Raw genomic sequence first — 17,256 nt, 5'->3', positions numbered from 1 at the left:
CCTATCGCCCTATCCTACATGCTCCACAGTAATGATTTTGAGCTGTTCAGTAAAAGTTTGATTGTTGAAAAACATTTAATGTCCCCTGGATTGTGTGCAGCGGTTCCTGAGGATGGACGCCTGGAGCCAGCAGTGCGTGCAAGAGCCGCAGCCCAACCATGACTAACTCGAATGGGCACCTTACAGTAGGACGACTACAGGGCTTGAAACAACTAGTCCTATAGTGATAATCTCCTGCTGATAAAATAATAATTTTATTGAAACTGCTACAAGCAACCTAGTAAGTGACATATCGCTGGAATCAGGGTCTCTGACCCTACATCGTGCTGCTCTCAGATTAAATAGCAAACACCATCTGTCAGATTACCTTTAAGCAAAAAGGCTGCTGGGACCCTGGAACATTGCTGTGTTGGTAGTCCATGGCCGTGACCAGTATACGGAGGCTGGGACGACCTAGCCGTGAAAAAAGTCGGGCCAATATGACTACAACTGAACATCTGGTTGTTTTTTGACCGCTACCAATAATTTATCCATGTAAGAAAGGTCAACTTATATTTCAATTGACATTGAAAAGGGAAAAGTTACGGGGGACGTCCACCAAAACTAACAGATACTCTACAGTATGTATGTTTGCAATGTTAGAAAAGCATATCTCAATCTACAGGCTTACGTTGCTCTCATATTGTTCTTTGGCTCCAGCGGTAACTCCAGGACTTTGGTGTTCCCTATAATTTTTTCATAGCTGGTGGTAGTCACCGTTTTTCCTGTAATACGATGGACCTGATAGAAAGCATGTGGCTTTAGGATCCGTTCGTCTGCGGTCCCAATGAAGGTCTGCAGTCCCAGGGGCTTGTTTTCCATGTAGCCATGAAGCTGTGGAAATAGTAATGAATGAAATGTTGTATAAAAACAAAACACAGTGTAAGGCCGGGGTCACACGAGCATATGAAACTGTGACGATTTTCATCCATACTGTCATCCGTGTGTCCATTTTTACATCTGTTTTTATACATGTGCATTCAAAAATGCGATGAATCAAATACAATTTCCTAGGTTAATTATTGGAAATGTATCCGTAAAAGTTGGATGCAATATGGATGATACGATTTTTTTTTGTGCACCCATAGATTAGGATAAAACTAGTGCATTCTGCGATTTTGTTCACAAGGTCACTGAAGGTCCTAGGTGAAAAAAATGTAATCCGAACACCCCAATGGAGTCACATTGGTCAGTGTGCTATCTTGTTTCTACATGGACAGCACATTTCCAGGCCTGGACTGGCCGGCAGGAGCACAGGAGAATCCTCCGGTGGGCCGCCATCCTCTTATATGAGCAGTACTTGGCACAATATACGGTACTTGAAAGGCAGAATCTTATTCATTTAAAAATCTACCCAGTCCATTGTTGTGTAAATTTGTGATTGATGATAATGTCACATTTGCATATAAAAAAAAAGTGGGGACCTGGAGTTGGTTATTGGTGGGTCCTTGGCTTCCCAGTCCGACACTGCACACAACCATATTATACTCTCATCTCAACGAGCAAACATCAGTCTAAAAAAATGGTGCAAAGCACTTGCACAAAGGTACAAATTATGAAATTCTACAAGCTGACAGATCGTATCTTCGGCAGACAGTAGGACTAACAATCAATTCAGCTGTTGCGTAAACCATTCAAATTAGACCGTGTAGTCTCATGCTAAATCACATTGGCAGTGTGCTGTACGAGTACTTACTGGACGGCAAAACTTCACCCTGTTTACCAAAAATGACTGTGGGTTTGCAGTTGAAAAACATTCAACCATGTGTTCTCATTCGGGAAGATCTGCAGCCAAATAACAGTTTGCAAAACAGAGGTGATTTGAGGAAAACATGTGCGGTTTTGCCACGTGGCACAGTATCGGTGCTCTTCTACTAGCTTTTAAATCCTAAGTCAGAAAGTCTTCTTATTGTGCACATAAATATTACTCTCTTTTTGAGAGTGAAAAAGCACTTACTTTTTCTGAAAAAGCGCCACTTTTGTTAACTGGCCATGCCTGGTATTGCAGCTTAGCCTCACTCAAGTCATCAGGGCTGAGGTGCAATATCAGACAATCCCTATTAAGTGATCCATTTATACGTCAGATTTAGCACACTATTTGTCACAGTTTCTATAATGAGTATAAAGAATCAGCTATTTTTTGGGAATCTACCACCCGCATAACATTTGCACCGAAAACCTGAGCGTCAACCTTGGCTTTCTGCTGTGGAAATACACATTCGATTTATTTTTCAATGTGTGAACATGCTCTTTAATTCACAAGCCACAAACAACAGGTCCCATAGCTCACAGGGAAATAATGTAGATCAGCCTAAAGACACGCCCCAGAGGATCCTGTGAGCCACACCCCCTGTACAGACCACGAGGATTAGTACAAAATGAGAAGACCCATATCTCTGGAACCGTATGGTGGATTCAAAAAGTACTACAAAAACAAACAAAAAAAACAGATAAAAGTAATACTGACGGAAGCAGCAGGAATAAAATAAAAGAAAAAACTGACTACTTTGACTTGGTGACAGGTCCTCTTTAAGACCGTTTAAAAGATAACCGTCATGTACTATTAATTTATGAAATAAAAATGTATATAACAAATAAGTAACTGTAATATTTTTCATTATAAATATCTGCTTCTTTCTCCTTCTGGATTGATTTCCACTGTTAATTCATGGGTAAAATCTATATTCAGTGAAGACAGACTTTCTCATTACTGAGATAGGAGATGACAGTTGGTGCTTTTAAAGTTCTATGGAAGGGGAGGAGCTAGAGGCAGAAACAGACATTCTAGAGCAAGTTCTCCTGAAATAGCAGCTAGTTTTCCATAGAACTTTATGAGCACTAACTGCCATGTGCTCTGGTAATGTTAAAGTCTGTATTCCCTGAAGAAAGATTTTTACCCGTGCATTGACAATTTTAAAGTTTCTTATTTTCATGCGTACTGTACTATTGATTTATGAAAAAAGATAAACAATAAATAATGATTAGTTTCCTTTTTTTTGTAGATTTGAATAAAGTGGATATGTGATGCTTTTCTTAAGATGACAGATGTCCTTTCATTTATATGTACACAAGGGTTAGGAAATAATGCAGAGAAGCATCTGAGCAACTATTCCAAAAAAAGTCATGTAAATATCCTGTAATAGTCATCTGGATTAAACAAATGAACGGCGCGATTCTCACTCTTGACGATGCGCAGTCCTTTATCAAAGAGGAACTATAAGCAAACGAGGTTTAGTCTGCCACTGGCTGGTGCGCCCTCGTTTCACACCAGAAGACACAGTAACGGGAACGGGACATAACGGGAAGTCATGCAGACTCGCCAGCCTTAATCTCGTGAGCAGTGATGAGCGAGCGTGCTGGGATAAGGAGTTATCGGAGCACGCACTTGTGCTGCATGAATACTTTCGGGCGTGCTTGAAAAAAATGTTAGTCGCCGCGGCTGCATCTCTTGTGGCTGTTTGACAATCCTTGTATGTGTTGTGGCTGTCAAAGCATTTTAGGACATGAGTGTACTTATCGGCTGTTCCCTTCCCGCTGTTCCCTTCCCGCTGTCCGGTCCTCCATGACCGGTGATTACTCTAGGTCAAGGCTTCTGGCCCCACAGCATGTGCAGTGAACTTCAGGGCCTTCTCGCAACAGGAAGTCCTGGACTAAAGTAAACACCGGGCTGGATATGTGATGTGATGGGGGCACAGAGGACCAGCAGGCGCTGAGTATGGAGTGGGGATGTCCAGGGAGGTGAGCAGCCGGCAAAAAGTTAAAAAGAAAATTTCTCATCTCATTTCTCACATTTCCGGTCCTCCCCCAGATCGGTCCTCAGCGTCTCCGGCCTGTGTTCACTCTAAGCCAACTAGGGCAGACGGCAAAGGGTGAATGGTAGGTTATTTTTTCTTTTTAACCTACCGTCAGCCCTTTTATGTTCAGCAAGATGGCAGACGCAGATGGCCGCCATTTTACTATTTTGTTTTTAGAATTTAAGTAGAATTCAATTCCTCTCGAATAAATTCACCTGTCTTTAAACTAAGATAACTGTTGGTCGAATACTTGTTCTCTGCCCCCTCCGCAATGACCGCCCATAACAACAATGCACCTGGTGTGCAGAAGTCAACAGCTTTTGTCCTTCAAAAACATTAGTCAGGTTAATCTTGGGGCACTACCATATACATTAGATGGCAGGCCTGGCCTGCCAAAGTTGTCAGGTTTGGCTGACAACAATCTAATATGTAGGGGGAGCTACATGGCAGCCTTACATGGCAGCTACATGACAGCCTTACATGGCAGCTACATGACAGCCTTACATGGCAGCTACGTGACAGCTTTGCATGGCAGCTACATGACAGATTAACATGGCAGCTACATGACAGCCTTACATGGCAGCTACGTGACAGCTTTGCATGGCAGCTACATGACAGATTTACATGGCAGCTACATGACAGCCTTACATGGCAGCTACATGACAGATTTACATGGCAGCTACATGACAGCCTTACATGGCAGCTACGTGACATCTTTACATGGCAGCTACATGACAGCCTAACATGGCAGCTACATGACAGCCTTACATGGCAGCTACATGACCGCTTTACATGGCAGCTACATGACAGCCTTACATTGCAGCTACATGACAGTTTTACATGGCAGCTACATGACAGCCTTACATGGCAGCTACATGACAGCTTTACATGGCAGCTACATGACAGCCTTACATGGCAGCCTTACATGGCAGCTACATGACAGCTTTACATGGCAGCTACATGACAGCCATACATGGCAGCTACATGACAGCCTTACATGACAGCCATACATGGCAGCTACATGACAGTCTTACATGACAGCCATACATGGCAGCCTTACATGGCAGCTACATGACAGCCTTACATGACAGCCTTACATGGCAGCCTTACATGGCAGCTACATGACAGCCATACATTACAGCCATACATGGCAGCCTTACATGGCAGCTACATGACATCCTTACATGACAGCCTTACATGACATCCTTACATGACAGCCTTACATGGCAGCTACATGACAGCCTTCCATTACAGCTCTACCTTTTTCCTCCACATTGGTGGCTGATCGGCAGTATGACGCCGAGTTTCTGTCTGTATTTAACATTCACAAAGAATATCCTGTCCAATGTCACCGGGACATTATTTGCTCTGCTTTGTGTGCACAGGCTTAGCCAGTGTGTAAGTACCGGGTCCTGGTGATCATTGAGGGAACGTCCAGAACACCATTAAGGCTTGCATACAATCTTGAACAAAGTGCTACTGAGTGCACCAAGTGTGGGGGAAACAAATTATAGAAAGCACCAGGTTCTGCAGAAAAATTTAGGAAGGAAAAACTGAGAACAATTAAATTAGCGAGGTGATGTGATAGGCTGGACTAAAAAGATGTGTTTTTAGGTCACACTTAAACCTGAGGACACTGCCTGGAATTAACCAGATTGTCTGGGGTAGTGCATTCCACAGACCTGGTGCAGCACAAGTTAAGTCTTGGATATTTGGATTATGCATGATGATGACTATGCATAAAAGTCAAAAGGGGGTTTCTGCACATCTGCTATTTTCTGATTTCTTATTAAGACATGACATGTTTTACATGACTCTTGCATTTTTAGCATCTTATGCTCTACAGTTGCTGTATACATCTTGCGTGTTAACTATTTATTATCAGCACTGATACTTTGCGTGCGGCTTTCAGGCATGGGTTTAAGCCTTACCAGTAGGGTTGAGCGACTTTCATTTTTTTAAGATCGAGTAGGGTTTTGGGAAACCCGATTTTGTCCAGAGTCGAGTCGAGTGCAGTCGGCCGATTATCGCTAAAAGTCGGGGATCGACCGAAACACGAAACCCAATGCAAGTCAATGGGGAAGCATAGTCGGCAGTGAGTGGAGGCCAGGAAAACACCTACAGTGCCCATTTTAATGCCAAAAACATCCATTCTTGTTTCTGAAGCTTGCCAATCTTAATTAACTGTATAATAATAGTTGGGCATAGGGAATTGGGTGAAAGTTGTGGGGGGAGTAGGGCTGGCTCAAGTTTTTCGTGGGCCCAGGAAATGCGGACTACGTCACGGCGGTGTTGCAGGGAAAGGTAAGTATTTAAAAGTTGCAAGTGCTGTGATCCTGAGCAAGCAGGGGGGGGGCCCACTCGTTCGCATTGCCACTGGCACAGGGCCCCTCAAAGTACGGCGGTGTGTTTGCATGGCGGGGGCGCCTCCCACCAGCAGCGACACTTTTGCGTACTCTGAGGGGCCCTGTGCCAGTGACGTCGCCAACGAGTATGCCCCCCCACCTGATGAAGGAACCTGCACTTTCATCTGCACCTTCCTCTTTGTCCCTGTGTAAGGTGGTATAACATGCGGGAAGGGGAACCTTACTTTCAGCAGGGACAGATTCTGGCTGTGTAGAGTACAAGGGGAATGTAGTGGTCTAGGTCAATGTACCAGCAGACTCATTTAGCAGTGGCTGGGCAATGGGCAGGATGAGGAGGAAACAGATATAGGGCCAAAGAATAAAGTAGGCTACATGCAGTTCAAAATTGGTAACAGGACTAAACAGGCGGCATTGCTTTGTTCAGTGGAGTAGCAAACCCAAGAGCAGCAGACACTGTTTCAAGGGCCTAACCACACTAGTAGGCCAAATGCAGTTTAATATCTGATAGTATAGGGCGAAAGCCAGAATGTGGAAGCTCAGCTTTGTTCAGTTGAGGACAACACCAGGGAGGGGCAGACACCTTTAGTAGGCCGGAAAAGCCTATTGCATTTTTTAAAATGGTAATTTGGAGCAGAAGGTTGAAGCTCAGCTTTATTTACTTGAGGGCAACACCAGGGAGGGGCAGAAGCCGTTAGTAGGCCCTAACCACCATTTTTTTTTTTTAAACCACATAATGAGAGCCGGAAGGTTGAAGCTCAGCTTTATTTAGTTGAGGACAACACCAGGGAGGGGCACACAGACAGACACCTTTAGTAGGCCTGAAAAGCCTATTGCATTTTTCAAAATGGTAATTTGGAGCAGAAGGTTGAAGCTCAGCTTTATTTAGTTGAGGGCAACACCAGGGAGGGGCAGAAGCCGTTAGTAGGCCCTAACCACCATTTTTTTTTTAAAACCACATAATGAGAGCCGGAAGGTTGAAGCTCAGCTTTATTTAGTTGAGGACAACACCAGGGAGGGGCAGAAGCCGTTAGTAGGCCCTAACCACCATTTTTTTTTTTTAAACCACATAATGAGAGCCGGAAGGTTGAAGCTCAGCTTTATTTAGTTGAGGACAACACCAGGGAGGGGCACACAGACAGACACCTTTAGTAGGCCTGAAAAGCCTATTGCATTTTTCAAAATGGTAATTTGGAGCAGAAGGTTGAAGCTCAGCTTTATTTAGTTGAGGGCAACACCAGGGAGGGGCAGAAGCCGTTAGTAGGCCCTAACCACCATTTTTTTTTTAAAACCACATAATGAGAGCCGGAAGGTTGAAGCTCAGCTTTATTTAGTTGAGGACAACACCAGGGAGGGGCAGAAGCCGTTAGTAGGCCCTAACCACCATTTTTTTTTTTAAAACCACATAATGAGAGCCGGAAGGTTGAAGCTCAGCTTTATTTAGTTGAGGACAACACCAGGGAGGGGCAGAAGCCGTTAGTAGGCCCTAACCACCATTTTTTTTTTTAAAACCACATAATGAGAGCCGGAAGGTTGAAGCTCAGCTTTATTTAGTTGAGGACAACACCAGGGAGGGGCACACAGACAGACACCTTTTGTAGGCCTGAAAAGCCTATTGCATTTTTCAAAATGGTAATTTGGAGCAGAAGGTTGAAGCTCAGCTTTATTTAGTTGAGGGCAACACCAGGGAGGGGCAGAAGCCGTTAGTAGGCCCTAACCACCATTTTTTTTTTAAAACCACATAATGAGAGCCGGAAGGTTGAAGCTCAGCTTTATTTAGTTGAGGACAACACCAGGGAGGGGCAGAAGCCGTTAGTAGGCCCTAACCACCATTTTTTTTTTTAAAACCACATAATGAGAGCCGGAAGGTTGAAGCTCAGCTTTATTTAGTTGAGGACAACACCAGGGAGGGGCAGAAGCCGTTAGTAGGCCCTAACCACCATTTTTTTTTTTAAAACCACATAATGAGAGCCGGAAGGTTGAAGCTCAGCTTTATTTAGTTGAGGACAACACCAGGGAGGGGCACACAGACAGACACCTTTAGTAGGCCTGAAAAGCCTATTGCATTTTTTAAAATGGTAATTTGGAGCAGAAGGTTGAAGCTCAGCTTTATTTAGTTGAGGGCAACACCAGGGAGGGGCAGAAGCCGTTAGTAGGCCCTAACCACCATTTTTTTTTTTTAAACCACATAATGAGAGCCGGAAGGTTGAAGCTCAGCTTTATTTAGTTGAGGGCAACACCAGGGAGGGGCAGAAGCCGTTAGTAGGCCCTAACCACCATTTTTTTTTTTTAAACCACATAATGAGAGCCGGAAGGTTGAAGCTCAGCTTTATTTAGTTGAGGGCAACACCAGGGAGGGGCAGAAGCCGTTAGTAGGCCCTAACCAAAGTTGAAGGCCAAATGCAGTTTAATTTCTGATACTATAGGCCGAAAGCCAGAAGGTGGAAGTTCCGATTTAGACAGTGGAGGACAATTTGAATTAGGGACTGCAGACAGACTTAGTAGGCTGTCCCCTGTGGACCATGCATCCACCACATTAACCCATTGCGCCGTAATGGACACGTAATCTTCCGTGGCCATGCCTACAGGTCCATGCGTCTGTTGTCAGGTGCACCTTTGTACTCACAGATTGCCAGAGTGCATGGACAATGCGGTCTTCTACATGCTGGTGGAGGGTTGGGATGGCTTTTCTCGCAAAAGAAGTGTCGACTGGTTAGCTTGTAGCGTGGTACAGCGTAGTCCATCATGGCCTTATTAATAGTAAATAAAATATATAACTAGGCTCTATGAACTTTTAAATAGGTTCCAGGGGTACACGGGCAGCATTGGTGTGGTCAGTGGAGGAGTATTGCAAGTAGGGGCTGCAGACAGGCTATCAAAGGCCTAAAATAACAAACAGTAGGCAGTCATGGCAGTTTTACATCGGTTACATGGATACACAGGCAGGCACTCCAGGCAGCATTGTGGTCAGTGGAGGAGTATTGCAAGTAGGGGCCGCAGACAGGCTATCAAAGGCCTAAAATAACAAACAATAGGCTCATGGCAGTTTTACAGCGGTTACATGGATACACGGGCAGGCAGCTTGGTGGTCAGTGGAGGAGTATTTAAAGTAGGGACCGCAGACAGGCTTCAAAGGCCTAACATAAGAAAATGGGCTGGCTGTAGGCACTTTATAATTGGTTCCAGGGGTACACGGGCAGCAGTGGTCTGGTCAGTGGAGGAGTATTTAAAGTAGGGACCGCAGACAGGCTATCAAAGGCCTAACATAACAAACAATAGGCTCATGGCAGTTTCACAGCGGTTACATGGATACACGGGCAGGCAGCTTGGTGGTCAGTGGAGGAGTATTGCAAGTAGGGGCTGCAGACAGGCTATCAAAGGCCTAAAATAACAAACAGTAGGCAGTCATGGCAGTTTTACATCGGTTACATGGATACACAGGCAGGCACTCCAGGCAGCATTGTGGTCAGTGGAGGAGTATTGCAAGTAGGGGCCGCAGACAGGCTATCAAAGGCCTAAAATAACAAACAATAGGCTCATGGCAGTTTTACAGCGGTTACATGGATACACGGGCAGGCAGCTTGGTGGTCAGTGGAGGAGTATTTAAAGTAGGGACCGCAGACAGGCTTCAAAGGCCTAACATAAGAAAATGGGCTGGCTGTAGGCACTTTATAATTGGTTCCAGGGGTACACGGGCAGCAGTGGTCTGGTCAGTGGAGGAGTATTTAAAGTAGGGACCGCAGACAGGCTATCAAAGGCCTAACATAACAAACAATAGGCTCATGGCAGTTTCACAGCGGTTACATGGATACACGGGCAGGCAGCTTGGTGGTCAGTGGAGGAGTATTGCAAGTAGGGGCTGCAGACAGGCTATCAAAGGCCTAAAATAACAAACAGTAGGCAGTCATGGCAGTTTTACATCGGTTACATGGATACACAGGCAGGCACTCCAGGCAGCATTGTGGTCAGTGGAGGAGTATTGCAAGTAGGGACCGCAGACAGGCTTCAAAGGCCTAACATAAAAAAATGGGCTGGCTGTAGGCACTTTATAATTGGTTCCAGGGGTACACGGGCAGCAGTGGTCTGGTCAGTGGAGGAGTATTTAAAGTAGGGACCGCAGACAGGCTATCAAAGGCCTAAAATAACAAACAATAGGCTCATGGCAGTTTCACAGCGGTTACATGGATACACGGGCAGGCAGCTTGGTGGTCAGTGGAGGAGTATTGCAAGTAGGGGCCGCAGACAGGCTATCAAAGGCCTAAAATAACAAACAATAGGCTCATGGCAGTTTTACAGCGGTTACATGGATACACAGGCAGCTTGGTGGTGAGTGGAGGAGTAGTGCAAGGAGTGTCTGTCCCAGTACTCCCAAAATATAAATAGATGTTAATGTCTCGCAAAACAACCAAAACAAAAAAAAAAGGTGGCATACTTAGGTACAGGGGTGGGCTCATCTACTGAGTTTCTGACATAGTAATTTGGCAGTAACTATTTAATGGTGCCAATATAGGACACAGACACAGACTACTTTAAGTTGCATCATAGATGTCTACAAATTTGTATTGTCAGTGCCAGACATTGAATGATGTCAGCGAATAGACTAAAGATTGGTGGAGCTGTGCGACATAATTTTGCACGTGGTAGAGCACATTTTGAGCTGGGGTAGGGGGGAACTCTCTTGAGGCCGGCGGGACCGCCCCAGGGCCCCTCATGTTACAACGGTGTGTCTGACGTTGGGTGCGCACCACCACCGCCAGAGACACTACATTGTACTATGAGGGACCCAGTAGCAATGCCGTCAACCAAAAGCGAGCACACCCACCTCTTCAGACAAACAGCAGTCTCACGGGTGCTTGCGCCAAGTCGCGATACCACGGCCCCGTGTGGGGAGTTTTGCCATTTAGGGAGGTGTAAACATGTCGTATGCTGTACAATCAGCTGCAGCAAATTAGACATTAGAAAAGTAATTCACAGGCAAGAGCTTTTCATAGGAAAGCTAGGTGTCGGCCGGGCAAGGTGGGGCAAAAGATTTCGAAATCCAGTTGTGGTTCATTTTAATGAATGTTAGATCGTCAACATTTTGGGTAGCCAGACGAGTCCTTTTTTCGGTTAATATTGAACCTGCAGCACTGAATACTCTTTCTGATAGGACACTTGCTGCCGGGCAAGCAAGCTCCTGCAATGCATATTCTGCCAATTCTGGCCAGGTGTCTAATTTGGAGGCCCAGTAATCAAATGGGAATGACGGTTGAGGGAGAACATCGATAAGGGATGAAAAATAGTTAGTAACCATACTGGACAAATGTTGTCTCCTGTCACTTTCAATTGATGCAGCAGTACCTGTCCTGTCTGCGGTCATAGCAAAATCACTCCACAACCTGGTCAGAAAACCCCTCTGTCCAATGCCACTTCTGATGTGTGCACCCCTAACACTCCTAGTCTGCTGCCCCCTGGAGCTCGTGTGAGAACGATCACGTGCGCTGTGTGCTGGGAATGCCTGAAGCAAACGGTCAACAAGAGTTGATTGTTTGGTTGCTAATATTAGTTCCAAGTTCTCATGTGGCATAATATTTTGCAATTTGCCTTTATAGCGTGGATCAAGGAGGCAGGCCAACCAGTAATCGTCATCGTTCATCATTTTCGTAATGCGTGTGTCCCTTTTTAGGATACGTAAGGCATAATCCGCCATGTGGGCCAAAGTTCCAGTTGTCAAATCTCCGGTTGTGATTGGTTGAGGGGCAGTTGCAGGCAAATCTACGTCACTTGTGTCCCTCAAAAAACCAGAACCCGGCCGTGACACGCAACCAAATTCCTGTGCCCCCGGGAAAGGTTCGGCATTAAAAATATACTCATCCCCATCATCCTCCTCGTCCTCCACCTCCTCTTCGCCCGCTACCTCGTCCTGTACACTGCCCTGACCAGACAATGGCTGACTGTCATCAAGGCTTTCCTCTTCCTCTGGTGCAGACGCCTGCTCCTTTATGTGCGTCAAACTTTGCATCAGCAGACGCATTAGGGGGATGCTCATGCTTATTACGGCGTTGTCTGCACTAACCAGCCGTGTGCATTCCTCAAAGCACTGAAGGACTTGACACATGTCTTGTATCTTAGACCACTGCACACCTGACAACTCCATGTCTGCCATCCTACTGCCTGCCCGTGTATCCTCCCACAAATAAATAACAGCACGCCTCTGTTCGCACAGTCTCTGAAGCATGTGCAGTGTTGAGTTCCACCTTGTTGCAACGTCTATGATTAGGCGATGCTGGGGAAGGTTCAAAGACCGCTGATAGGTCTGCATACGGCTGGCGTGTACAGGCGAACGTCGGATATGTGAGCAAAGTGCACGCACTTTGAGGAGCAGGTCGGAGAACCCAGGATAAGTTTTCAATAAGCACTGCACCACCAGGTTTAAGGTGTGAGCCAGGCAAGGAATGTGTTTCAGTTGGGAAAGGGAGATGGCAGCCATGAAATTCCTTCCGTTATCACTCACTACCTTGCCTGCCTCAAGATCTACTGTGCCCAGCCACGACTGCGTTTCTTGTTGCAAGAACTCGGACAGAACTTCCGCGGTGTGTCTATTGTCGCCCAAGCACTTCATAGCCAATACAGCCTGCTGACGCTTGGCAGTAGCTGGCCCATAATGGGACAACTGGTGTGCAACAGTGTCATCTGCCGATGGAGTGGTTGGCAGACTGCGTTCTGTGGAAGAGCTGTAGCTTCTGCAGGAGGACGAGGAGGAGGAGGAGGAGGGGGTGCGAACGCCTACAGCCAACTGTTTCCTAGACCGTGGGCTAGGCACAACTGTCCCTAAATTGATGTCGCCTGTGGACCCTGCATCCACCACATTCACCCAGTGTGCCGTGATGGACACATAACGTCCCTGGCCATGCCTACTGGTCCATGCATCTGTAGTCAGGTGCACCTTTGTACTCACAGATTGCCTGAGTGCATGGACGATGCGCTGTTTAACATGCTGGTGCAGGGCTGGGATGGCTTTTCTGGAAAAAAAGTGTCGACTGGGTAGCTCGTATCGTGGTTCAGCGTACTCCATCAGGGCTTTGAAAGCTTCGCTTTCAACTAACCGGTAGGGCATCATCTCTAACGAGATTAGTCTAGCTATGTGGGCGTTAAAACCCTGTGTACGCGGATGCGAGGATAAGTACTTCCTTTTTCTAACCAGAGTCTCATGTAGGGTGAGCTGGACTGGAGAGCTGGAGATCGTGGAACTTTCGGGTGTGCCGGTGTACATGGCAGACTGAGAGACGGTTGGAGACGGTATTGTTTCCGCCGGTGCCCTAGATGCAATATTTCCTCCTACAAAACTGGTGATTCCCTGACCCTGACTGCTTTTGGCTGGCAAAGAAACCTGCACAGATACTGCCTGTGGTGCGGAAAATGGTGGCCTTACAGTGACGGAAGGGATGTTGCGTTGCTGACTAGCTTCATTGGCCGAGGGTGCTACAACCTTGAGGGACGTTTGGTAGTTAGTCCAGGCTTGAAAATGCATGGTGGTTAAGTGTCTATGCATGCAACTAGTATTTAGACTTTTCAGATTCTGACCTCTGCTTAAGCTAGTTGAACATTTTTGACAGATGACTTTGCGCTGATCAGTTGGATGTTGTTTAAAAAAATGCCAGACTGCACTCTTCCTAGACTCGGATCCCTTTTCAGGGATTGCAGACTGAGCTTTAACCGGATGGCAACGCTGTGCTCCAACAGGTTTTGGCTTTGACACGCGTTTTGGGCCAGATACGGGCCCGGCAGATGTAACCTGTTGCGATGTTGATGCCTGCTGCGGCCCCTCCTCCACCTCCGCTTCTGAACTACTGCCGCCTGCACCCTGTTCCCCCAATGGCTGCCAATCGGGGTCAATAACTGGGTCATCTATTACCTCCTCTTCGAGCTCGTGTGCAACTTCGTCTGTGTCACTGTGTCGGTCGGTGGTATAGCGTTCGTGGCGGGGCAACATAGTCTCATCAGGGTCTGATTGTGGATCTGTACCCTGAGAGGGCAATGTGGTGGTCTGAGTCAAAGGAGCAGCATAGTACTCTGGCTGTGGCTGTGCATCAGTGCACTCCATGTCAGAATATACTTGTAATGGGCATGGCCTGTTAAATGTTTCACTTTCTAAGCCAGGGACGGTATGTGTAAAGAGCTCCATGGAGTGACCCGTTGTGTCGCCTGCTGCATCCTTCTCTCTTGTTGTAGTTTTTGCTGAGGAGGACAAGGAAGCGACTTGTCCCTGACCGTGAACATCCACAAGCGACGCGCTGCTTTTACATTTACCAGTTTCGGAAGAGGAGGCAAAAGAGCTAGAGGCTGAGTCTGCAATGTAAGCCAAAACTTGCTGTTGCTGCTCCGCCTTTAAAAGCGGTTTTCCTACTCCCAGAAAAGAGAGCGTTCGAGGCCTTGTGTAGCCTGACGACAAAACTGGCTCCACAGCTCCAGACTTAGGTGGAATATTTTTATCCCCACGACCACCTGATGCTCCTCTACCACTACCATCATTACCAGCTGACAATGAACGCCCACGACGACCTCTTGCACCAGACTTCCTCATTGTTTTAAAATCTTAACCAAAGTAACTTTATTTGTTGCTGTCAAACAACTTACACGGTGAGCTATAACTTCAGTATGATTTCAATATCCCTTAACAGGTTGGTGAGACCACAAGGAAAATCAGGCACAATGTTACACACTCTGTTTTCTGTGGCACAAAATCACAGAGATGACACACACGCAGGACTGTCACTCAAGCACTAATGTCAATATTAATCTCCCACCTAATTTTTTTTTTTTTTTTTCTCAGGGAGACTTTAGAAACCAAATAATATTAAAAAAAAAAAAAAAAAAGGCTTTCTATGGCCCACAATTAGAGAGAGAGAGGTGGCACACCCAGGAGTCAAGACTGGCACACAAGCTGAGAGGGCAATATTACTCTCCCACTGTTTTTTTATGTATTTTTTGTTTTTTCAGGGAGACTTTAGAAACCCAATAATATTTTAAAAAAAAAATAAATAGGCTTTCTATGGCCCACTGAATGAGAGGGAGAGAGGTGGCACACCCAGGAGTCAAGACTGGCACACAAGCTGAAAGGGCAATATTACTCTCCCACTGTTTTTTTAGGTTTTTTTTTTTTTTTCAGGGAGACTTTAGAAACCCAATAATATTTTAAAAAAAAAATAAATAGGCTTTCTATGGCCCACTGAATGAAAGGGAGAGAGGTGGCACACCCAGGAGTCAAGACTGGCACACAAGCTGAAAGGGCAATATTACTCTCCCACTGTTTTTTTATGTATTTTTTGTTTTTTCAGGGAGACTTTAGAAACCCAATAATATTTAAAAAAAAAAATAAATAGGCTTTCTATGGCCCACTGAATGAGAGGGAGAGAGGTGGCACACCCAGGAGTCAAGACTGGCACACAAGCTGAAAGGGCAATATTACTCTCCCACTGTTTTTTTAGGTTTTTTTTTTTTTTTCAGGGAGACTTTAGAAACCAAATAATATAAAAAAAAAAAAAAAAAAAAATAGGCTTGCTATAGCCCACTGAATGAGAGATAGCACACACAGCAGTGGCACACAAGCCCTGACTGAGGCCAATATTTTTCTCCCACTGATTGATGTAGTGTTTTTGTGTTGAGGTAGAATTTAGAACACAAATCACGGAAAAAATAAATAGGCTTTCTATGGCCCACTGAATGAAAGGGAGAGAGGTGGCACACCCAGGAGTCAAGACTGGCACACAAGCTGAAAGGGCAATATTACTCTCCCACTGTTTTTTTATGTATTTTTTGTTTTTTCAGGGAGACTTTAGAAACCCAATAATATTTAAAAAAAAAAATAAATAGGCTTTCTATGGCCCACTGAATGAGAGGGAGAGAGGTGGCACACCCAGGAGTCAAGACTGGCACACAAGCTGAAAGGGCAATATTACTCTCCCACTGTTTTTTTAGGTTTTTTTTTTTTTTTTCAGGGAGACTTTAGAAACCCAATAATATTTTAAAAAAAAAATAAATAGGCTTTCTATGGCCCACTGAATGAGAGGGAGAGAGGTGGCACACCCAGGAGTCAAGACTGGCACACAAGCTGAAAGGGCAATATTACTCTCCCACTGTTTTTTTAGGTTTTTTTTTTTTTTTCAGGGAGACTTTAGAAACCCAATAATATTTAAAAAAAAAAATAAATAGGCTTTCTATGGCCCACTGAATGAAAGGGAGAGAGGTGGCACACCCAGGAGTCAAGACTGGCACACAAGCTGAAAGGGCAATATTACTCTCCCACTGTTTTTTTATGTATTTTTTGTTTTTTCAGGGAGACTTTAGAAACCCAATAATATTTTTTAAAAAAAATAAATAGGCTTTCTATGGCCCACTGAATGAGAGGGAGAGAGGTGGCACACCCAGGAGTCAAGACTGGCACACAAGCTGAAAGGGCAATATTACTCTCCCACTGTTTTTTTAGGTTTTTTTTTTTTTTCAGGGAGACTTTAGAAACCAAATAATATTAAAAAAAAAAAAAAAAAATAGGCTTGCTATAGCCCACTGAATGAGAGATAGCACACACAGCAGTGGCACACAAGCCCTGACTGAGGCCAATATTTTTCTCCCACTGATTGATGTAGTGTTTTTGTGTTGAGGTAGATTTTAGAACACAAATCACGGAAAAAATAAATAGGCTTTCTATGGCCCACTCAGTGAGAGATGGCACACACAGGGATGGCACTGTAGCAGAAATGCCAATCTTAATCTCCCACAAAAAAAAAAAAAAAAAAAAAAAAAAACTGTCCTACAATTACTATCTCCCTGCAGTAATGTAAGCCAGGTATGGCAGGCAGCAATAGGAGTGGACTGATGCACAAATTAAATAAAAAGTGTGGACAAACAAAAAAGATAGCTGTGCAGAAAGGAAGGAACAAGAGGATATGTGCTTTGAAAAAAGCAGTTGGTTTCCACAGTGGCGTACACACAGCAATACAGCTATCACGGAGCCTTCTAGGGCAGCCCAATGAGCTACAGCGCTGAGGGGAAAAAAAAAAAAAAATAGCTTCCACAGTCCC

At 45.2% G+C, this 17,256-nt stretch overlaps 1 protein-coding gene across 2 annotated transcripts in view; it reads right to left on the bottom strand.

Annotated features, from left to right (window-relative positions):
- Window positions 1–17,256, bottom strand: part of NFATC2 (nuclear factor of activated T cells 2) — a 124,651-nt gene that overhangs the window by 66,049 nt on the left and 41,346 nt on the right. For both annotated transcript variants that reach the window (XM_077253216.1, XM_077253215.1), the window contains exon 4: window positions 671–873. In XM_077253216.1, coding sequence (XP_077109331.1) covers window positions 671–873 — 203 coding nt within the window. The remainder of the gene's footprint in view (window positions 1–670; window positions 874–17,256) is intronic.

Source organism: Ranitomeya variabilis, chromosome 4 (assembly GCF_051348905.1).
Source record: "Ranitomeya variabilis isolate aRanVar5 chromosome 4, aRanVar5.hap1, whole genome shotgun sequence".
NCBI lineage: Eukaryota > Metazoa > Chordata > Amphibia > Anura > Dendrobatidae > Ranitomeya > Ranitomeya variabilis.
This window is presented reverse-complemented; position numbering and strand designations above follow the sequence as displayed.